The sequence below is a fragment of the Podarcis tiliguerta genome (assembly GCF_965153285.1).
Source record: "Podarcis tiliguerta genome assembly, chromosome: Z".
NCBI lineage: Eukaryota > Metazoa > Chordata > Lepidosauria > Squamata > Lacertidae > Podarcis > Podarcis tiliguerta.
In genome coordinates, this window is record NC_139553.1 from 16947940 (window position 1) to 16972002 (window position 24063).

General features: G+C 47.0%; 1 protein-coding gene across 3 annotated transcripts in view; it reads right to left on the bottom strand.

The window, feature by feature from the left end:
• FAM163B (family with sequence similarity 163 member B) overlaps nt 1-24063 on the bottom strand; it is a 48417-nt gene that overhangs the window by 5625 nt on the left and 18729 nt on the right. For 2 of the 3 annotated variants that reach the window (XM_083424132.1, XM_083424131.1), the window contains exons 2-3: nt 3235-3332; nt 452-567 (exon numbers count right to left, since the gene is read on the bottom strand). In XM_083424132.1, the coding sequence (XP_083280258.1) occupies nt 452-544 (93 nt within the window). In that variant the 5' untranslated portion in view covers nt 545-567; nt 3235-3332. The remainder of the gene's footprint in view (nt 1-451; nt 568-3234; nt 3333-24063) is intronic. The other variant, XM_083424133.1, reaches the window with a different exon arrangement.

Consider the following 24063-nt stretch of genomic DNA (forward strand, 5'->3'; position numbering starts at 1 on the left):
AATACTCTTCACCTGACAGTGGAAGGAGAGCAAAGAGGGAGCTCGTCTGGCTTCTCAAGGGAAGGAATTCCAAGAAGGCCCTTTCCTGCGTCCCCACCAACTGGGCCTGTGTGGGTGATGGGTCTGAACAAAGGGCTACTCAGAGCCCAGGCGGGTTTGTATGGGAGAATACATTCCTGCAGAGAGCCTGGGCCCAAGCCTTAAAGCACTATTATACCACCTTAAACAGCCATGCCCCCCCCCCCACTCCAAGAATCCTAAGAAATGTAGTTTGTTGAGGTTACTGAGTGTTGTTAGGAGATTCCCCTCTTCCCCTCGCAGCTACAGTTCCCTGGAAAGATCATTACACCATTCCGGAATTAATAACTCTGCGGTCACCTGTTGCTTCACCCACCTTTGCCTCTTCTCCTTTAAAACCCCTTCTCCCCGCACACTTTTATAATTGAAATACCTGAAGCCTACAATAGCAGAGAACTGCTATGATACACAGTAATATGACAGTCGCTAATATTCCGCCTGTGATGACCACAGTCCCGGCTGTCATTCGACCTCTTCTCCATTAACACCCTGGAAGACACAAGAGGTGTAAAGAGTTAGGAGCCAGACCTTCAGGCAACAGAGTAGTTACTGCAGCTTGGGGCCAGAGCAGTGGCCTCAGTGATTGGGGTAGCAGTGAGATTTTCTGACGGCGTGTGCCTGGATCTCTGCAAAGCTGCACAGGGTACAACTCTCAGGCCATGTGCCCTCCACCTGTCATTTCCTCTGGGTTACGTTTTCCTCCCTCTGTCCTAGCACTAGAACTCCTGGACTTCCAATGAAGATGAATGCTGTAAATTTCAAGACAGATAAAAGAAATGGCTCTCCTTCATTGAAAGTTTTGAAGCAGAGGTTGGATGGCCATCTGTCACGGATGCTCTAGTTGAGTTTCCTGCATTGCATGGGGTTGCGCTAGATGACCCTTGGGGGTCCCTTCCAACTCTACAGTTCTATGATTCTATGACTTCTTCATGCAGCACACAGTTAAACTGTGGAACTCCCTCCCACAGTAGGCAGTGATGGCCACCAACTTAGATGGCTTCCAAAGAGGGCAATGGCTGCGCTCTGCCTCCACGGTTGGAGGCAGAAATATTTCAGTTGCTGGAAACTACAGGAGGGGACAGTGCTTTTGTGCTCAGGTCTTGCTTGGGGGCTTCCCATAATGAGTATCAGGTTGACTCCTGGGAAACCAGGATACTGGACTAGATGGGCCATTGGTCTGACCTAGCAGGGCTCTTCTCATGTCCTTATGACCAAAAAAACCTCATGGAGCAGGGAGTACAAGGGTGAGGGAGCTCTGGGTGCAGTGAGGTTTTTACATGTAAGTCTTCTCCAGCCTGCCGTGGTACAGTCCAAGCCAGGACGTGCTATATAATAACAATTGCGCCCACGTTCCAGTGGTTGAAAGCTGGGCAGCCCCACCTATCTGTCAGAATTGGCCTGGCAACCAGATCCTGTTCCCCATCAATAAAAGTAATAAAAATCACAGCTAGTACAGTATAGTGGCTAAAGTGACCTGGGAGAGACCAGGGTTCAAATCCCTTCTTGGCCACTGGGTGCCCTTGGTCACAGCTATTGCCTCTCATCCTAGCCTACCTGGCAGGGTTGTTGTGGGGATTAAATGAGGAGGAGAACCATGTTTGCCCGCTTGAGCTCCTTGGGCTATAAATGCAACCAACCGACCAACCAACTGACCAATCAATCAATCAATCAATCAATCACTCAAGTCACTGACAGTGTAGAGGAAGCTTCTGTTGTTGCTTAGTGGCAGAGCCTCAGAATAAGAAGGGGTCTCTTTCATCCTTTTAATTTTCAAGCAGAGGATGCCAAGCTCTTTCCCCACAGACACAACCTTTCTAAATCTGTGCAGACGGTGGCGAAGCTCTGCAGAAACACCCGCCGGTGCCTCCAGCCCACCTTGCAGTGCCAGCTGGCTGGAATCTGCGACAGCTAACGAACCCGTTAGACAGGCACTCTGGAACTTGGAGGCCTCTGCAAGAGGCCTCCTTGCAAGCAGGTGTACGGGAAAGGAGGTGGCCCCATGGGGAGTGAGGGAGCCAGGCCCATGCTCTTCTCAGCTTTATTTTGGATTTTATTCAGGGCTCTGCACCTCCTCTCAGACTTGAATGCCACATCAGGCAGATGCTACATGCAGGAGAAAAGATGCCTCCCCTTTATCCAAGAACAATATCCGGCACTCTCAGACACAGATATACATTGCAAGCTGCCTATTCTCGAGTCAGATCATTGGCCCATCTAGCTCAGTATTGTCAACACTGACCAGCAGCAACTCTTCCAGGCTTCAGGTAGGGGGCCTTGCCCAGTCCTTCCTGAAGATTGAACCCGGGAGTTCCTGTGTGAAGAGCAAACTTTCCATTGCTTGAGCATTCATAGTAAACGTATCTTAAGGCTTCTCCTCTGTTCAGCAGTTGGCATCTGCTTAATCTCTTCCCAGGTGGAGTTGTGCAGACCTTGCGATGTAGGACAGTCATGGAGCTGGGATACTTTTGCTGGGTCTCGATGAGTGTCTGCAGCCGCCTCAGCATCCTCATCACCCTCCAGTGCAGGCACCGGCATCCTCCCCTGTAGTATTGCTGCTACTTGGAATCTGCTTCTCTGCTTCTTTTTCCTGTTCATAATCTGTGCTAGCTGGTGTGACAGCAGAAGACAGACCTGGCCTATTGTATATCAATTCAGGAAAGTACATGAGGTTTTGTGTCTCTTCCTCTCACTGCCCAGAAAAAGCATTTTACTGTTCACTGTGCTCATCAAAATGAACCACTTTTCTTGCACTGACCTTTCCTGTTCCTAAGTCCATAACTCTGTAACCTTTGCCTCCAGAAGAATATCTTAGCATAGTTTCTCGTTCTACCCTGGAGTTCAGCTTGCCTATTCTCTTTGGGTATATAGGCAATGCTGCCAAATACATGCATGTGTGATACGTTAAGTACACTTCCATGTCAAAGCTCAAAAGGTGTGCATGCTGCCCCCGCAGTCTGTTCTGGAGATACCCTGCAGTGGCTACTGCAGCTCCCCACATGCATTTGAGGAGGCCCGCATCACTCAGCATGCATCAGATCATCTCCATAAACTGCGTATCAGCTACTGAGCTCTGTTGTGGGGTGTGACTAACACTCCTCCCATGTGTAATGGCTTCCTCTTCGATGAGGTTTCTCATGTGGTTTGAAGTAAACTCACCACTGTTGTCGTTCATGAGAGTTGTAGTTTCCCTCTGCAACTTGTTGCTCACCATGGCGAGGTACTTTCTGAATATATCCACTGTCTCACTTTTCTCCCTGAGGAGGTACAGAACACAGTATCCTGAAAAGTCATCTAGAAAAAATAAAACGTACTCATTTTTCCCTAGCAAGGGGACACTCAGTGGACCACATACATCACTATAGACTACATCAAGCACTCTGGTGCTTCTTTGTTGAGTATATGAGGGGTGGGGGGGAAACGGTTTAACACTTTTCTCAGTTAGGCAACTTACGCACTTCATTGCGGTTGATGCACTCTGGAGTACCTTCTCCCCTCTTACAAGCTCCTTTCAGTTCCCTAATGGCTTGTAGCCAAGCCTTCTGTGCCAGAGCTCTGGGTCTGCTTCAGCCTTCTGAGGTTCTGTGATATTAGTCACCATCTCCGGTCACCTGGCATCTTCAGTCTTCAAACTGCACACAGAAACCATTTTTTCTGCCCAAGGTGGATACGTTGAACATGCTGCAATCCAAACAAGACCTGTTCCGTAGGATTCTCTCTCAGTAGATCGCTTAGCTTGCAATTTGAGGTTTCTGCACCTGCACCACATATTGTTATGGTTTTGCCATCTGCAGCTTGGATATTGCCATCCACTGATGGGTCAATATTGTTAATGCCTCCAAAGATTTTTACACACACACACACACACACACACACACACACACGAGTCCATTAATCATCTACTTGATTTTGTTTACAGTTATATTCTTCTCTTGCAAAAGAAGGCCCTTTTCATTTCTTTGCTCCCCTTACTTTGGCTTGCTTGCTTAAATGCAGGGGATCTTCCTGAATTTGGGCATCACACACATACAAAAAAATCTGGAAATGAGACCTTATTTGCTGTATTTGAAGCAAACAATTTTTCTGAGTGTAGCCTTGGCTCTCCTTTGGGACTGAGACGCATAGTTTGTCTTGTATCCCTGGCTGGGAAGCTTGCTTATTTCTCCACACTTTCCTCTCTCAGGTGCTCAATCACATCTGCTAGCCTTAGGTTTGGTTTGTCATCCACGAGAGTTTTGAAATTTAGGTCCTAGTGACCTCAAGAAATAGCAAACTTTCTGTTCCTCATCCATTTTGTATTGTTTAGATTCCAGCTTTTCAATAATGGTTAGGAACTCTGTCATGTGACTGTCACAGTCCTTCTTGGCTTCAAGTTTTAATTTAAATAGATTTCTCACCCAGGCATGGCGGGAACCCCTTGCTTGTGAATCCAAATGCTTTTTGCAACTTTTCAAGCACCTGAGCAGCTGTATCATCTCTTTTTGTGTGAACCATTTGGGTCTCTGAAATACTATCCAGAATGATAGGCACCGTCAATTTATTCTCTTGTTCCCACTCCTTTGAGGCTTTGTCCTCACCAGGTTTCGCTTTCTCAATACATTATAAAATAGCTTTCATATCATGTTTGGCTTCTGATTGTCTTTTCCATTGGATGAAATTGCTTCGTGTAAGCTTAGGTAATTTGAGACTTTCCTCAACAACTGAATTCCTGCTATCCAGTTTAGAAAAATCAAAAATGGAAAAATTCCCAAAAGGGGGGGGGGGGAGAAAAAAATTCCCAAAATTAAAATAGGGAAAATCACAAAAAAATAAAACATTCTCAAAAATCTTCAAAAGTAAAATAAAATTATTTAATCCTCTTTGCTAAAACCCCAAAGCAAAAAGCACCGAGCAGAATAAGAATCCTTTAGTATAACTGCTTTGCATTACAAGAGTAGATAGACAAATGAGGGGTGAGTTTATCCGCTTCACAATAGAAACAAAGCAAACAAAAGATTGCCTGGGAAAGCTTCTCCTTCACCTTGAGGCTAAGAAATACAATCTCTCTGAGTGCACTTTAAAATCAAGCCTAAAAAATCACCCGAAAAGGTCAAAAGTCTCTGCAAAATGCTTCCACAACTCTGGGATTTATTCTCACTCTGGGCCACCATAACCTTATGCTGGGAAATAACTGGGGAAGACCAGGTTAACCCTGAAGTCCCACATGTGTAAAGGTAAAGGTAAAGGGACCCCTGACCATTAGGTCCAGTCGTGACCGACTCTGGGGTTGTGGCGCTCATCTCGCTTTACTGGCTGAGGGAGCTGGCGTACAGCTTCCGGGTCATGTGGCCAGCATGACTAAGCCGCTTCTGGCGAACCAGAGCATCTCACGGAAACGCCATTTACCTTCCCGCCGGAGCAGTACCTATTTATCTACTTGCACTTTGACATGCTTTTGAACTGCTAGCTTGGCAGGAGCAGGGACCGAGCAACGGGAGCTCACCCCATCGCAGGGATTCGAGCTGCCGACCTTCTGATCGGCAAGTCCTAGGCCTGTGGTTTAACCCACAGCACCACCTGCGTCCCTTCCCACATGTGTAGGAAACTGCAAAAGAAAAAAATGGCTGACTGCCTTTATTCAAAAAAGTGCAGGGCTTGACTCACCCTTTAGCCAACAGCTGCTGCCCCCAGCCACAAAGTTTAAAACAGAAGTAGGTGCAGCATTTGCAAAGTGCAGGAAATACAGGTTTTTAGATTTTTAACTATCCCAGTATGAAGCACTGACAAAGTGCTCCCCCACTTCTACCCTTCTCAGAATGAATAGACAACAACCTTAAGTAAGTTGAAATGCTTTACTTACAGTAATCAGAGGTCTCACTCATGCATTGTTCAATGTTACAGCAGAAACAACAGAGGCAAAGTATTCTTGGTTACAAAATATAGAAGTTGGTCTCAAGCACGCAATCTGAGTCTGAAGCCCCAACCTCAGACGTCTGCTCAGTTACATGGTTAAAGAGAGAGAGAGAAAGAGACAGATAGTGAGAGAAAGGAACAGGAAACAACCATTACTTCCGAAGGTGAGGGGACATAACCTAACCAAGCATTTTCTAGCAAATTGCAGCACTGTGGTCCTTAATCTCTTCATTTACTAACCAGCACAGATATTCATTGTTAGGTTTGACTTCAAAATCTACCACAATCTTAAATCCTGATTCTGTCTTCTGCAACATAAGTTACTCCTCCCAGTTTGGTGTCCTCTGCAAATTTGATGAGCATCCCCTCAATATCTTCAGCCAATATGTTTGTAAAGACATTGAACAATGGGCCCAGGACAGAAACCTGCGGCACCCCACTTGTCAGTTTTCTCCTGGATGATGAAGAACCATTAGTGAGCACTCTCTGGGTTCAGTAAGTCAACCAGATACAAATCTACCTAATAGTTACCACATCCAGACCACATTCAACCAGCATCTCTGCAAGAATATCATGTGGGACATTGTCAAAAGCATTAATGAAATCAAGATATCTAGTCCCCTAAATGTTCCCCTTGTGCCTACTTCCCAAAGCCCAGTCAGCTTCTGCCCAGCTTAGGATGCTCACATGCACAACATCGTTTCCTCCCCCCCCCCCCCATCGCTCTGAGAAGCTGGCACCTCTGGCTCCAACTGTTTCCCTACGAAAAATTTCACTGCACACTACTGCAAGATACACTACGTCCATAGCATTTCCCCAAGCTTGTAATTCTATAAAAAAAAGAAAGAAATGAGATTAATCAGCAGTGGGGTGCTTTTGAGAAACCCATCTTATATCTTAGTAATCACAACATTCTTTTCTAAGTGCTCACAGACCAACTGTTTAATTATTTGTTATGGGACCTTTCCTGATAATGACATCAAGCTGACCGGTCAGAAGTTACCCGAGTCTTCTCCCCCCCACCCCTTTTTAGAAGATGGGGACATTTGCCTGCCTCCAGTATGCAGGGACCTCACCTGTTCTCCAAGAATTCTCAAAGATTACAGATTGAGGCTCTGAAAATACACCCGAACGCTCCTTTAGCACCCTTGCGTGCTGCTCATCAGGCCCTACTTCATTTAAAGTAGCTAGGTGTCTCCTTGCTTCCTCTTGGGCTGCAGCTCCCTCCTAGCATCTTTTATTCTGCTATCAGCAGGTTGAGCACTGCTTTTATTTTGGATGAAGGCAGAGGCAAGGTAGGTGTTGAGCAGCTCCATCTTTTCTGTCACCCAAGAGCATTTCTCCATCTTCTCCATGCAGAGGACCTACCACTTGCTGGTTCTTCCTCTTGCTGAAAACATAAGCTAAGAAACCTTTTTAATATTTTCTTTCTTTACCTCTCTTGCAAGACTGAGCTCATTCTGAGCTATGGCCTGCCCAACATTCACCCTGCAACTCTTGGCTACTCATGTTATACACCTGCTTCTTGATTTCCCCTGTCTTCCATTTCATACATATGCCCTTAAATATCAGTTCATCTGTAAGCTTCTTATGCAGCCACACCAATTTCTTTAGATACCTCTCACTTTCCTTTTTTTGCTGGAATTGCCTCTGTATCATGAAACCCAGGAGGACATGATCACTTAATCCCAATTTTCCTTCACCTTCGTCAGTCGATTCCTCCCTGTTGGTGAAGACCAGGTCCAAGATAGATGATCTCCTTTGTTGCTTTTTCCACCTTCTGGGAAAAGAATTTGTCAGCAAGGCAATGGAGGAATGGGTTGGACTTTACAGTCTTGGCAGAGTTTGAGTCCCAGCAGATATCCAAGTAGTTTGATTCTCCCTTGACTATTATACTCTCAATTTGCCTTTCATGTTCCAGGTCATGGAGTATATACAACTTCCTTTACATAGAATGCTGCTACTCTTCCCTTCCTGTTTGATCTATTCCTTTTCTTCCAGGACAGTCCACTCTGCTCTATCAAGACATTCCTCATCTTGCCTTGAAGCTCAAAGTGTAGATGGGACTCATTATTTTTTTGGGTGAAGTTGTTGAACTTTCAGCTGATGTCTCTCCATTTGCCAGTCCCACCCAAAAGGCAAACTCTTCATCAAGTCAATCCTTTGGGACAGAGGCGGCGAGCGAAGAAAAAGGGGCTCCTACTGGCACCGCCATGGTTGCAGAGGCAGTGATGCAAATAAATTGGGGGGGGGCATCGAACCACCCTCTTTCCCTGGTGCATCTGCCAGAGCGGTGCACAGAAGCAAGACTCCACAAGGGCACATGCGCAGAAGGGCTGCCTTGCATTGCTGCTACCACCACGGTTGGCCATGAGGAGCTCTGAGGCACCAGACAGAAGCCTCTCATCTCTTTGGGTCGGCGGGCAAAAACACAGAGAGGTAACCCGAGTGTGTGTGTGACTGTCAAGGCCTCCTCCTCCTCAGCTCAAGGAGACGGCCTCATTCTTTCCCTCCATTCACAGGTATAATGGCTGCAGTGGAGCGAGGAGGAGGGAAAGAAAAGGAAGTGGGAGGCAGGCTGGCACTACCCACATGTGGCCAAGCCTCCTTCACTGCCCAGATCCTGAGGTGCTGCCGCTGAAAAGCTTCTGAGGAGGCAGAGGGCACACCTCATGTCAGGTGGGAGAGGATGGCAGCCTGGCGTTGTGTGGACCCAATGCACCGAGTGAGGGGTGGTGGTAGAAGGAGCCTCCCGCTTCACTTTGCAAGAAGCGACCTCGCCCTCCCGAGCAGAGAGGAAAGGAGAGGAGAGGCAATAGCTGTCGCCACAAGCCATGTGTCAGCGCTCCTCGCTAACCACCGCTCTGCCCCACTTCACTCCCTCTCTTGCAAGCACTCCCCCTTGTTGAGCTTTTTCTGGAAACATCCCCCTCCCAAAAATTAAGCCTTTGGGGATTTCAAAAGCATTTTTAAAAATTGCCCTACTTGCCATATGTTCAGGTTTTCTGGACGTTTTGTCAATTTAGCAAAAATCAGCCCGGATGCCATTTTTCAGCCCGATTCCTGGATGTGTCTGGGAAAACCAGGATGTATGGCAACCCTAAGATCGACAGGCCTCAAATTTCTGTACCTTCTCTTCCAGTAAGTAAGGCAACCAGCTTGCACTTGCTGCAGGTGTATTTTAGCACATTCTCAGGCAGGAAGACAAACAGGTCTTGCAGGTGTTGCAGGTTACTGCAGCAGCTCCTTCGCTGTCCTGTCTTGGTCCTACAAACACTTGGACCTCCCCCTCAATCCCCCTCTGTTTCTGGTCATGAGCTCCCAGAGGCTGCTGTCAGCTAAACAGATGGGGCCCCCAGCAGGTTGCCAAAGCTGAATGTGGCCTTCAGGCTGAAAAAAATCTTTGTCGGCTCTGAAATATACTCCATCCATCCTCTGTAAGAGGTCTATCCTCCGTGAAGGGAGCAGAATGCATGGCTCCCTTTGATACAAGGTGAACGGGGCAAGTATTTTTCAGCCACTAGGCCACATTCCCTCCCAGACAACCTTTCGAAGGTCACACACCAGTCGGGGGGGCAAGGGTAAAAGTGGGCAGAGATTCAATGAACATTGATTGACTCACACTCACAACTCCCCCTCTGCACACCATCCCTGGAAGCAAGAGGCACCATGAGATGTTAAAGGTAAAGGTACCCCTGCCCGTACGGGCCAGTCTTGACAGACTCTAGGGTTGTGCGCCCATCTCACTTAAGAGGCCGGGGGCCAGCGCTGTCCAAAGACACTTCCGGGTCACGTGGCCAGCGTGACATCGCTGCTCTGGCAAGTCAGAGCCGCACACGGAAACGCCGTTTACCTTCCCGCTAGTAAGCGGTCCCTATTTATCTACTTGCACCCGAGAGTGCTTTCGAACTGCTAGGTTGGCAGGCGCTGGGACCGAACAACGGGAGCGCACCCCGCCGCGGGGATTCGAACCACCGACCTTTCGATCGGCAAGCCCTAGGCAATGAGGCTTTAACCCACAGCGCCACCCGCGTCCCTATGAGATGTTAAGCACACTCAAAAACACTCAAGGGTCATCCAAAGCAAGACTGTGACTGTGAGTGGTGTGGCCACACAGTACCAGGGACCACACAGAGAGGCCCCAAGGGCCACCACATTCAGCCTCCGGGCCTGGTGTCTCACATCTCTGATACAGAGTACATGGGCACACCCCATTTCCCATGTTGCATTGATTTTGAAGATGAGAATTACCTGGGGCAAGGACAAGGTACACAGAGAAAGGCCTGTACTATCTAAGCTGTCTGTTTTTGTGAGGATTTTATTATTATTTTTTATTTTAAAAAAAGCCTGGCCTGCTGTACTTCGGATCCTGCCGAAGCAAAATAAAAAGCAGAAAGCTGAGCCTGAAGTGAGTTTAACTGCAGCGCTGGGCAGAGAAGGAGCCCCTATTTGTCAAGACGTCTTCCAAAGAAAATAAATCTCTATTGTACATTGAGCTTCTGAATCTCAGAAATGGAGAAAGCAGATCTCCTTTTGTTTCTTTTTATGTCTGTCTCTTTGGAGAGGCAGTCATGGGGTGGGGGGTGGGGGTCACGATTGATTGGTATCTCTGAGCACCTATTTGTTGGGGTTGTTGGGGGTTCATTGAACCCAAACATTTCAAAAATCTCTCGCACTCAAGGGAATTAGTCTTCTTTCTGTCCCTTGAGGAGGTTCTCGTCTGCTCCAAACAGGAGCCGGCCCTACTGTTAAACAGAGTGAGGGAGTTGCTTCAGGTGGTGGACGATGTAAGGCGGAGACTGGGAATGAGGTTTTGGAGGGTAGGGAAGTGGGCATGCCTCAGAGCCTGTCCCGCACACTTACTAAGCTGTCTTTTGATGTGATGGAGGATACAGTACCTCAGGACCCAAATATTTGAAGGAGACACTCCCAAAACATTTGCCACCTGGAGCCGTGCATTCAGCAGGAGATGACCTGTTGGTGGTGCCACCACTGGCTGCTGCTTGGTCAGTGTGGACCCATGACAGGGCCTTCTCAGAGAAGGTCCTCCATTTTGGAATATCTTCCCCACTGCAGTGAATCTGTCTCCTCATTATTGACATTCATAAGATAATTTAAAACATTCCCACCAGAGGCATACTTATGGTCCCTTGAGCCCTTGGGAAGAGCTGTATTGATGGTCCCCCCCAAAGGGGGGGGAATCACTTCTTTGCACTTGGGCATTGCAGGTGCCCTAACACCAGCCCCAGATGTGCATTTAGCAGGGCGAGGAGTGACTGGGACTGGCAGCTGGAAGCCCATGCCATGCTTCCCTTCCTCAATGCAGCTGTGCTCAAGGCAGGTGCAGCTTGGAGGTGCAACTGCTGGGGGCAAGGAAGTGGCAGCTCTGGGGCTCACACCTAGGCATGACTTTCTTTGGCCAGCTGCCTCCTGCCAGCCCTCATATAGCCATGTGCTTTGCCCCATGGAGCACATGGGTCTGGCCTGGCCCCTCTGACAGACGCTGCAGTGCACCTTTGCACTTTGACAGCTCCCGTTACCATGCCCTGAGGGCCCTCTTGGCCAAGAAGAAGAAGAAGAGTTTGGATTTGATATCCCGCCTTTCACTCCCTTTAAGGAGTCTCAAAGCGGCTAACATTCTCCTTTCTCTTCCTCCCCCACAACAAACACTCTGTGAGGTGAGTGGGGCTGAGAGACTTCAAAGAAGTGTGACTGGCCCAAGGTCACCCAGCAGCTGCATGTAGAGGAGCGGAGACGCGAACCCGGTTTCCCAGATTACGCGACTATTGCTCTTAACCACTACACCACACTACACCACAAGGGGAATAAGGAAAGGCTTCCCCCTTGAGCTGGGAGAGAAGGGAGCGGACATGGAGGCAGCACCTTTCTCTCTTTGCTCCCTCGGTAAACTCTTGAGGAGAACTTGGACAAAGTAATGAGGGGACTCAACTACATTAGTCAAGAAACAACATGTTGAGTGCATTATAAACATGCAACACCAGATGGCGCCAGAGAGCAAATAAAATGTCTAAGTAATTTTCCATAGAGGTTTTTTTTCCCTTTTGTTATAACGATTTAATTTCTGACTTATTTATAGCGGTTTTTTCCTGTGTGTAGATCCACCCAGGGTTAGGAGCAAGGTGACATCCTCACTTTTCACTCCGTCATCACCCCAAGTGCCCCTTTGCTTTCAGAAGCACCTTTGACTTAAAAAATAAAAACAGGGAAGAAGGGCAGAGGCACTGACTTTGCCCCACTTAGAGGGTGCAAATAGTCGCTGGAGTGGCGACCATCAAGCTCACTAAGCGGCAAGGAAAAGGAGAAACTTGGTAAGGCAAAGAGTTTCCCTGGAGGAGCAAGCAGCTCTAAGAAGACCAAGGCTAGCTGCACACACCTAGACCTGTGCCAGCCTGGCCAACCCCTACAGAGGCCCCTGATTCCCATTCACCCTCCCAGTCAATGGCTGAAAGATCCTGTTCCTGGCAAGCCCTGAAATTAGTAACTACGAGGGTATGTGATTACCTTTAAATGCTTGTAGATATTCTAAATGGTTTTCAAATATTTTCAGCGTGCTTCCCCCCTTTAGAATTGTATTGTTGCAACCTTTTAATGTTTGCTGCCCTGGACTCCTTTAAAAGGAAGAGAAGGATATGTATTTCTTCCTATACACATAAAAATGTAAGGCTGTCATCATGTAAGCCACCATTGGAGGACTTGCAGTGTCTCATCAGAACCCTGGATTTGCATGAAGCCATGGCAGGGGAGTGGAACAAAAGAAGTGGCAGGTATAAACTGGGCAGTTTTAAGCCAGAGCAGCGGGTTTAAATAAAGCAGGGATGAAGGCACACTGAGGAGTTTTGAGAGGATGGGGGTTTGGGTGAGGAGCAAGGGGAGGGGTGGGGTTTGGCAAGAGGTGAGCAATGTGATCAGGTGTGGCAGCCCCTAATTCTTTCTTTCTTTCTTTCTTTCTTTCTTTCTTTCTTTCTTTGATTCAACCATCAGTACTGGGGTGTGTGGGAGGGGAGAAGAGGCATCACTGTCTCATTTGCCCCAGGCAGCAAAGCGTATTGGGTTAGCTCCAGAAACAAAACAACCCAGTGATACTGTTAAAATCCCAAGAGCGCCCATCGCTCCAATGTAGTGTTTTTAAGGGGAAGACTGTGGCATCGCAAGAGAGCAGCTGCTTGGCATGCAGAAGGTCCAGTTTCAATCCCTAGCAAGCAGCTCTAGGTAAGTCTACCAGAAACCCTGCCGGAAAGTCTGGAGAGCTGCTGCCAGTCAGTGTGGACAACACTGAAACAGATGGAACAAAGGTTTGGTTCAATATTAAGCAGCTTTCTGTATTTTGGGCTTCTGTCTGGATATTGTAGGGCAGGGTTGGCCAACTCCCAAGAGACTACTCACAGAGTTAAAAACTGGCAGTAATCTACCCTCTTTTTAGGGGTTCAGGACAAAGTTGTTGAACTTTTTTTAGGGAGGGGGAAAGCCACATTTTTAGGGGTGCAGGGCAAAAACAATGAGCTTTTTTTAGGGGAGCCAAACTTGTTGAGCTTCTTTGGGGGGAGCCAGTGATCTACCACAGACATCCAGTGATCTACCCGGTAGATAACGATCTACCTGTTGGACCTGCCTGTTGTAGGGAACTGGATGCCAGCAGCCAGACTAGATGGGACTTGATCCAGCAAGGAAGTTTTTCTCTACAAGCTTCTGCATCACACAGAGCTCTGTGTTAATGCAGGTTTGAGCTGGGGAGGAGGGGAAGTGTTTTCACAGCCCGAATGACAGAAAATATAATCAACTCCTTTTCTGATTAACCTCCCTCTCAAGATAAGGGAATAAAACAGTTAAGCACTTCTCAGGACTCTTGCAGAGTTTTAAGTGTGGGGATTGAGAGAAAGAAAGGTGTGTGGAGGGAAGGATTTTAGCAACATATTTATTGCACATGCATATATATATATATATATATATATATATATATATATATATATATATATATGCCTAGCTTGAAACTCTCCAGGGCATGAGAGAGAGAAAAAAATTAAGAACACAAACCATTCAGCACATGGAAGCCCAAAAGCAGAACAGTTCCTGTCTAGACTTTTCCTTTTTCCTCCCCCCACCCCTCCTCCCACATTTGCTCCTAATTCCATGCTCTGCAGGCTTTGGGAATCGCCATCTATTTAGTAATAAATATACCTGGTCAGACTGCCAGGTCTCAGGGCGAGAGCCAATAAAGCAACTCCTCAGAGTAGACCTGTTGAAACTGACAGGCTCCAGTTACTTAAGTGCATCTCTTGCATTAAGAGTTTCTTCAATGCTATTATATTTTAACGGTCAGCATTTTAATGTGGTTGCTTTTCTACATGTTTAATTGCAGATAGATGCATTTTCATTATTTGTTTTGTTCCTGTGATTTTGCTTTTGTTTAGGAGGTGTCAAAAGTGGTATATTATTATTATTATTATTATTATTATTATTATTATTATTATTATTATTATTATTATTATTATAGCAATTTGAATGGGTCCATTCAGAGCATGACTACCCATAGAGTTCAATCCTGAAAAGTTCAGGAAACAGATTAAGGTCACATTTTTATTTATAAAAACCTAACACCTTGGAATAAAATCATTAAAGCGTTGAAAACATCCACACCACACATTTAAAGAATCCTGGGAACTGTATTATTATTATTATTATTATTATTATTATTATTATGGGAACCACGGCCTGTTAAGTATAAACTACAGCTCCAAGTATTTCTTTTTGGGAGAAGGAGGGAGAAAGAGCCATGTGCTTTTAATGTACAGTATAAATAGGTAAAGGTAAAGGGACCCCTGACCGTTAAGTACAGTCGCAGACGACTCTGGGGTTGTGGTGCTCATCTTGCTTTATTGGCCGAGGGAGCCGGTGTACAGCTTCCGGGTCATGTGGCCAGCATGGCTAAGCCACGGTACCTGTTTATCTACTTTCACTTTGACGTGCATTCAAACTGCTAGGTTGGCAGGAACAGTGTAAATAGAAGCCCCTAAATTTTCTGGGTGGGGTCAGAAGGGTGTTTTCTGATTGGCTTGATAAAATTGTTAGTTATTCCCCAAAGGTTCCTGGAGGGCATTCCTGAGAGTAGGATTGCTCCTCCCATCCTATCCAATGGAACAGGCAGGGTTCTTGAAGATCCTCCTTGTGGGAGGGGCCACCCCACTCTCCCAGGACAGGCCCTGGGTGTACACAGAGCTCAGCTTTAGATCCTTTTTCACTTTACCTTCATTTTGCTTTCATACTTCTCCAACTCAACTTCAACTGCTTCCCTCTTTTCTTCCCACCCTCAGCCTTCCTTAATGGGGAATGGGGGAATTAGCACTGGCCACAGCAGGGGAGGGATTAGTAGGCACACAGAGGCAGCAATGGGCCTTTTCATGCTCTACAGGTGAGGAGAAAAACAAAAGCATGGCAGGAGAGCAAAGCTGATCATGCCTACCTGTGATCAATGTGCTTTCTTGCCAAAACAAGCAGACCAGCAGCACCCCCATCCTTCTCCAGGTGTGGAGGGGACTGCAGCAGCGCCCTTTTTGCCACAGAAGGACCATGAAGCCTCAAGAAAACAGGTGGGGCGAGCCTGGAGTGCACCCACCTGTCAAGAGACCGGTGTGCCCTCCAAGCCCTATGGAAAGGAAACACCCAGGCAAGCATTTTCCACACCCACCTCTGCCACAGCTGCAGCTTTGCACTATACCCACAAACAGGGCACCGTCACTTCCCAGAGGGGTGTTCTCAGAAAAGACAGAGACCCCCAGCACAAGGGACACAGCAGTGCAAGGGACAACCATAGAAGGGTAAGTGCTACTCACCCAAACCCTCTGTTTCTGGCTGCATAGCTGGGATGTTGATATAGCCCCACAGGGCGACTTAGCTATCTCCCCCTTTGGAGGATGGAAGCTGTTTGAAGAACCCCTGGCAATGGTCTTGATCAAGACCAGAGATAAACAGAAAACTCTTCCTAACAAGCTGGAAAAGGTGAAGAGCAGGCATCAAGTGCCTTTTTGTTCATTTCACTCATACAATAGGCACTGAATCACATGAGATGCAAGCCCTGATGGCACAGGACAGACAAGGCATCGGGATATAGCCGGAAGTAATCATCTGGGGGAATTCAACTCCAACCCCAAATTCCAGAAGGCCTCTAAGAAGGATGGTCTCGCAGCATGACACAATTCCACAGGGACCAATAGAGGGCAGATGTCTCCACCTTCCTCAAGAATGACACAAAACATCATTGACCATGTGGGTGATCAGCACAGTTTCCTCTGGGTATTGCTTGGAGTTTCCAAGCAACCAAGAGCAAAATTTATTGCCACCACACCCACGTTCCTGGAAACAGGAGAAACACCAAGTGGACTGTGCAGCCTTGACCAATTTGAGCTATAGAGCCAGTATCAAAACGGGAGGGTGGGGGAGCACAGAGTGTATTCAATAGTCTTCTTGGTCACGAAGAAGACTGATGACACACGGGTGATGCTAGACTTGAAGGGGCTGAATCAGAGACAATTTTACAAGCAATTCAAACTGAGAACCCTGAGGTCAACAGCAGAGGTGGTGGAGAAGAACGATTGGCTAGCCTCCATATGTCTGTCAGAGGCATATCTCCACATACCAATCAACAAGTGTCACAGATGGTACCTTCAGTTCTGCTATAGTCAACAAAACACCGCTTTTGGCTTCTCAGTGGCCCCATTAATTTTTATCAAGGTCCTGGTGACTCTGATAGTATATTTGCAAACCGTGGAAATCCACCTGCACTCTTACTTGGACAGTATCCTGACCTGAGCACCATCAAGGAACCAGTGCAAGAAGGACATCTGGACAAATCTCAATTATTTCCAATGGCACAGATTTGTTATGAATTGGCGTAAAAGCTCTCTGATCCCATAACAAACAATAACTCACCTAAGATTACAGGCAGACTCTCAGAACTTCAGGATGAGGCTTAAAGGGGAGTGCATAGTCAAAATTCACTCACTGACTCAAAAGATACACAGTGCCAAAGACAGAGACGTCATGAAATTGGTGAGGCTACGAGGGCTTATAGTATCATGCATTGACTAATGAACCGGTCCAAGTTTCACAGGTGACCATTACTTCAGGTACTGCTCCCCTTCCAGGACCTGATCATGGCCTCAGGGCACCAGATAATCCTTATACCGGGGAACCTCCAGACCGAGTTGAAATGGTGGCTGCACCTGGACCAACTCTCCACTGGTGTGAGCCTAGAGGTGCCAAAGCACATGGGGATCACAACGCATGCAAGCCTACTGTGGTGAAGGGCACACCTGGACTTCCATGTAGTGAGTATGATCTCCCACCAAGGCCAGATTAGCATAAACTGGTTAGAACTACAGGCAGTCAGACTCGCCCTGATGGATTGTGCTCCAAGTATCCGAAGAGCACATTCCCGATCTGAATCAACTTTTCTGCCAAAGCCTATTTGAACCACCAGGGCTATTTATTCCAAAAGCCTCATGAGAGAGGCAAAAGACCTTCTGATTTGGTCAGGATTCAATCTCTTCTCCCTGAGAGCAGAACATGTAGCTGGGTTGCAGAATGCGGCAGCAGATTGGCTCGGCCAAACCACAATCATAGAATCGTAGAACTGTAGAGTTGGAAGGGACCCCGAGAGTCATCTAGTCCAACCCCCTGCACTGCAGGAATCTCAGCTAAAGCATCCATGGCAGATGTCCATCCTACCTTTTTTTACAAACCTCCAGTCATGTTGGACCCTGAATGGAACCTCCACCCAGAAGTCTTTCAACAAATCACCCACCACATCAGAAACCCTGTCATGGACCTCAAGCGTCAACATACAAGTGGAACGTTTCATGTTTCATGTCTCAGATGCCCTGATGATGGTATGGCCACCAAGCCTCCTCTACACCTCTCTGCCCCCCATTCAACCTCCTAATGCAAGTAGTGCCCTGAGTGCAACACTTGCAAGAAGAGGTGATCCTAGTGGCACCATACTGGCTAAAGCGACCATGGTGCCTATAACGTCTCCACCTATCAAGGGACGAACAATGGCAGCTCCCAGTGTGGGAGGACCTGCTGAGCCAGGGGCTTCTTTTACACCTGCATACACAGGTAATCTGCTTAACAGCATGGAGACTGAGCATGCCAATTTGGAAAACCCTAATTCCGTTCCTTCTCCCCGACCACCACCACCACCACTTTTGGGCATTATCTGTGAACTGTGATCATTTGTCTATTTACAAGGCAGAGAGGAAGCATGAACAAACAGCTGGTCTATTCCTAACAAATCAGAGAGGGTTGGCCATCAAAGTTTGCAAATGCTGAGGATGGGCTCAGTTGGGTCTGGGCATCAAATGAGTAGCAAGAGGGTCTAGAGAGAGCTCCTAGTAGTGTAGAAGGCATTTTGGATCTCCTGTCCAAAAAGAAAAAGAAAAAACCTCTTGGGGCAGCTATCCAATAAGTAACAGAAAACAGATTTGGGGGATTCTGTGGGTCCCCTCCTCCCTTTCTTCACAATTGGAAAAGTTAGGAAGAATTGTTGATTTAAACCCACAGCAACCCAAATAAACTACAATAGGTCCATCAACAAAATTTCCAAAAGGCTTCCTGCCATGGTCTGGGTTTCCTGGAAAAGTCTCCTTAGAGATTAAGAAGTAGACAGAATTTAAGAACTGTCTTGCATTTGGGTCAGACTGAAGCTGAAGTCTGTCTGCTTTCCCCAAATGGGCAAGGTAGATGCCCCTGGGAAGCAGAGCGTGGAGGCAAAGTCTGCCCCCTGTTGTCCATCCTCTGTCAATGCAAGATATGCTGGCACTGCACAGGTGTTCATTCTGAGCACACAGCCACACAGAAGTACTGGAAATCCTCCTTGACCATATGTGCATATGTGTGTAATTTTTTTTTTTAAATACACCCCACTTTTCCTCCATTTAGCTCAAGAGGGCATACATGAACATAAGAAGAACCCTGCTGGATCAGACCAATGGCCCAGGCTAGCATCCTGTTCTCACAGTGGCTACCCAGATACCCTGAAGGGAAACCTGCAAGCAGGATCCAAGCTCAAGAGCAGCACTCTGCCCTTTCCAGCAAGCATTACTACCTCCAGCCATGGAAGCAAAGCATAGCTACATGGTTCTTCTTCTACTCATTTTATCCTGACAACAGCCCTGTGAGGTAGGTTAGGCTGAGAGACCACAAGGTCTCCCAAGGTCACCCCATGAGCTTTCACAAATGAGTTCATCTTTGAACCCTGGTCTCCCAGGTCCTGGTCTAACCTTCAACCCGCTCCAAATAAGCATTCAAATTAGGCACTTTGTCACAGTGCAAAGAAGCATGAGCAGTAACTGCTTTGCCACACCACATAGAGGAGCTTGCAAAGCAACCACTTTTGCCACTCAGTGCAAGTCCGATAGCAATTGCCAGTCAACCCTGACACTGTCAGCAATCAGCCATCCACCCAGATTATAACAGCCCAGTGCTTTGTGGCTTCCAAGTGGCATGCTCTTTGAGCAGTGGGGCTGCCAAGCGAACCCACTTATGAATGTTTTATAAGTGCATTCAATGATATTTATGTCTCAGCCAACTTATGTTCTTTCGTGCCTTTGCATGTGGGTGAAGGTTGATCCCTCTCCCCACCTAGATGCTGTGATAAGTAAGCACAGCAGCTTATCAGTTCAAGAGTCCTCTCCTTAATCAGTCCCGCTTAACTGACCTGCCAATTACCGGTAAATCCAAACACCACTTGTGTGGGATCCAATAAAAACTGCATTTCTTATTTGCTGCAACATGGGAAGCTGCCTTATATTGAGTAGGACCGTTGGCCCATCTTGCGTGGTATTGTCTACAGGGATTGGGAGCAGCAGGTCTCCGGGGTTTCAGGCAGGGGGCATTCCCAGTCCTGCCAGGAGATGCCACCAGGGGCTGAAGCCAGGACCTCCTGCATCCAAAGCAGATGCTCCAACACTGAGCTGCAGCCTTTTCTCTAAAAGAAGACACAAGATTCCAGTCCTCATGGTTCTGAATAAATGAGCATGGCCGGAATTAAATAGGAACATGGAAAGTTGCGTAGTGCTGAGTCAGACCCTTGGTCTGTCTAGCTCAGTATGCACTAAACTGACTGGCAGTGGCTCTCCAAAGTTTCAGGCTGGAGTCTCTCCCAGCCCAACCTGGAGATGACATTGAGGACTGAAGCTAGGACCTCCTGCATGCACAGAAGATGCTCTGGCACTGAGCTATGGCCCTTCTCCATTGCACAACAGTACAATAATGGCCACATTCACAACCAAGGCTGTTCTTTACCTGTTATATGATGCCCGATATCCAATTTGCATTCTCTGGGGCAGCACTGATTTTCTTTGGAAGGCAAAATGCTCAGCTGCACCAGAGAGCATCCTGAAGGCGTCAGCGGAAGGCTCATGAAGCTTGGAAAGAGCACCCCCTGGAGGAGGCAGGGAGAAATGCAACCCACAGCCATGACCTTTTCCCACATTAAATCGCAGAAGAAAAAACTCTTTTTTGCAATGAATTTTCAGCCACTCCTGTGGAGGACATATGTGAAGTGGTGAGGAATTTGATTCAGTTCACATTTAAAGGTGAATCTACCTTATTTGCACTTTCCAAAGCCATCCAAGAACTGAAACACAGCCTTCAAAACCTGCGCTCCGAATTTTGCAATGGTGTTCTTTAGCTTTAGTAACAAAAAAAGTGTATATTGGGGCAAAGTGTGTGTTAGTTGGAACCTTGTGTGCACATATTATTTGGCTCAATTTTGGTATGGAAATTTGTTCCTATTTATTTGTTCCTATTTATTTTGCATCTGTTATTATACTTTGTAATGTTTTATTATAAATAAGTATATGCAAACAAACAAAAAAGAAATTCAAAGGAGCATTCATTGGAGAAAAAAATCATACAAAAATGCATTACAGTGGTACCTCGGGTTACATACGCTTCAGGTTACAGACGCTTCAGGTTACAGACTCCGCTAACCCAGAAATAATACCTTTGCTTCAGGTTAAGAACTTTGCTTCAGGATGAGAACAGAAATGCTCTCAGCAGCAGGAGGCCCCATTAGCTAAAGTGGTGCTTCAGGTTAAGAACAGTTTCAGGTTAAGAATGGACCTCGAGAACGAATTAAGTTCTTAACCCGAGGTACCACTGTACATTAGTGAAAACTGCATTGCCAAATATGTCTATATTAGGCAAAATTACACACAGCTAGGCATGCAGGGGTGGGGGGGATGCCCTAAATTAAATTTCATCAAGGAGAGGTTTTTTATAATAAAAATATAATAGCAAACTTGATGTGAAAATTCAGAGCGCAAAATTTAATATTAGAAAATTGAGGAACCAAAAGAAACTGAAATTGACAGATTTGTTCACCTCTAATCACAGTCCAAACTTGAAATCAATCTCATCCCTCTTTCTTTTTAATTACAAAAATAAGCTAAAGAGAAAACAAAAACGTGTTTTCCACCACTCCAAGGTCTATGCCCCACAGCTAAGGAGACACAGAAATAATCCTATCATTGCTTTCTGTGCCAAATATCAAGAAAGCAGCAAATCAGCCAAAATAACCCAGGAAAATAATTTGGAGCCAAAAAGGTTTGTCTCTTTCCACCCAGTTCCTTGTAATCCTACCCAGTCAATGGAGAAAGAAGCAAGGCTGCTTAGATCAATGCAGTAAGTCTTCTGGCTGGGGATCTTGCAATAAGGGAGCCAACAGATGGGGCTGCTGCCAGATCCCAAAGCATTGAGCCCAGTTCTTCACAAGGATAAAGTGCTTTATGTAGAGCTCTGATGCCCATCAACAAATCCTGCCCAGAGGGCAGAAAAGCACCACTGGGCTGCCAGCTCATGCAATCAGGATTTGGGCAAAAGGTTCCACTTGTCCAGCAGCAGCAACTAACAGATGCTCCTGGAAGATGGTCAGCATGAGATATCTGAGATGGCCACCTCTTAACATGTGCCCTTAGCATAATATACTCAGAGGTAGACTGCTCCTGTACATGGGAGTTTCACTGAACAATCGGAACTGAAAGTCCTCTTCGCCCATTCGGATTAAACAAAAAGAAGAAGGTAGTGATGCTCTTGTGTTAAAAAGCTCAGCAGCAGTACAAATAACTTTGGAGTGTATCTAGCTAAGCACTACTTAAGAGTACACCCATTGATAGTAACACACCTGAATATTGTCCTGCCCATTACTTTCAAAGGGTCTACTCTGACTAACCTTTGATACAACCCTTGATGCACCTTTCAAAGACTCACCCAAAACAAGGCAGCTAAGTGTTTGTCCATGCAGAGTGAGGGCGGCACTGAACGAGCTGAGCACTGCCCTTGCTCTGAATTGGCTGTAGGATTCCCATACGCTGCCAAAATCCAGTTGGCAGTGTAGAACTGTGACACCACCTGTAATCCATTGTGATCGGCTTGAAAATCCAATAGGAAACTAGAGGCCCTTATCCCAGAAGACATTGAAGCAGCAGCAGCAGCAGAACAAGGCTACAAATGATATAGGGTCCAGTGGCCACCACCAGAAGCAGCCACAGTTGGTGGCTAGTTATGGAGTCAGCAGCTCTGTCAGGAGCAGATGGGTGAACACAATCTGCTGCCTGGGCCACATGGCTCAATATGGCTCCTGGTATTGTTAGGCTCTCCACCAGACCCACTGTGTTGTGTGTGGCCCCTTTGTCCAGTGATTGGGCTCAACCCAAAATGACCTCGCCTGCAATTACCAGAGCGCAACCCCAGGAGCAATGAAGACCAGCATAAATTCACTTCTCCAGAAAGGTTGCAATAGAATGTGGACTTTAGTATATCGTGCAGCTCCCAAGAAGATCCCTGCTGGATCATGACAGTGTGCTATCTAGTCCAGCATCCTCTTTTCACAGTGGCCCACCGGATGGTCACGGGAAACTCACAAGCAGGATCTGAGTGCAACAGAGTGCCATTCTAAGAGAACAAGGTGAATTCATGGTGAGCTCTGGCACCTCTTTTCCTAGAAAAATATTTTCCAGCCCGTAAGAGTTGTTTGACAGAGGAAAAACTACCTCAGAAGGTGGTGGACTCTCCTTCACTGGAGGTTTTTAAACAGAGGTTGGATGGCCATCTGTCATGGATTCTTTTGCTGTGATTCCTGCATTACAGGGGGGTAGACTAGATGACCCTTGCAGCCCCACTTCCAACTCTACAATACTCCAGCCACCCACACAATTTATAACCTATCAGGTTGAGCTCAGAGCCACACAGCCAAGCACTGTGGCTTACCTGGGACCTAATCATCATCATCATCATCATCATCATCATCAAACACCCTTTTGGGTAGTTATTGAACCCACAGATGGGCTTCTCTTTAGAGCTGGTGGTGCCAGATATTTGGCAAACCTGGCTTAAGAGCAGGAGCTGAGGCTTGCAAATACAAGTAAGGTAAAGGTACCCCTGCCCATACAGGCCAGTCTTGACAGACTCTAGGGTTGTGCGCCCATCTCACTTAAGAGGCCGGGGGCCAGCGCTGTCCGGAGACACTTCCGGGTCACGTGGCCAGCGTGACAAAGCTGCTCTGGTGAGCCAGAGCCGCACACGGAAACGCCGTTTACCTTCCCGCTAGTAAGCGGTCCCTATTTATCTACTTGCACTTTGACGTGCTTTCGAACTGCTAGGTTGGCAGGAGCTGGGACCGAACGACAGGAGCTCACCCCGCCGCGGGGATTCGAACCGCCGACCTTTCGATCAGCAAGCCCTAGGCGCTGAGGCTTTTACCCACAGCCTTCCCTCAAAACACACACAGAGAGAGAGAGAGAGAGAGAGCAGAGGACCCCAGTAAGCTCACTTTTGATTTCCAAAGAATGGCACCTGGACAGGACTGGCAATTTGGTGCAGGGCTAAGACAGATCCTGGTGCATTATGGGAGGAGCCTGGGGTATCCGCTGGACTCTTGAATTCACCACCCTCCTTTTGGGAACTCACAGGTTCCAAACTGGCATCATCAAGCTTCTGCCTATACTGCAGCAATATAAACGCTGAATTTTTTAGCACCGAGGTGGGGTATTAAAAATCTAGCTGAGGAATTTAATTCCT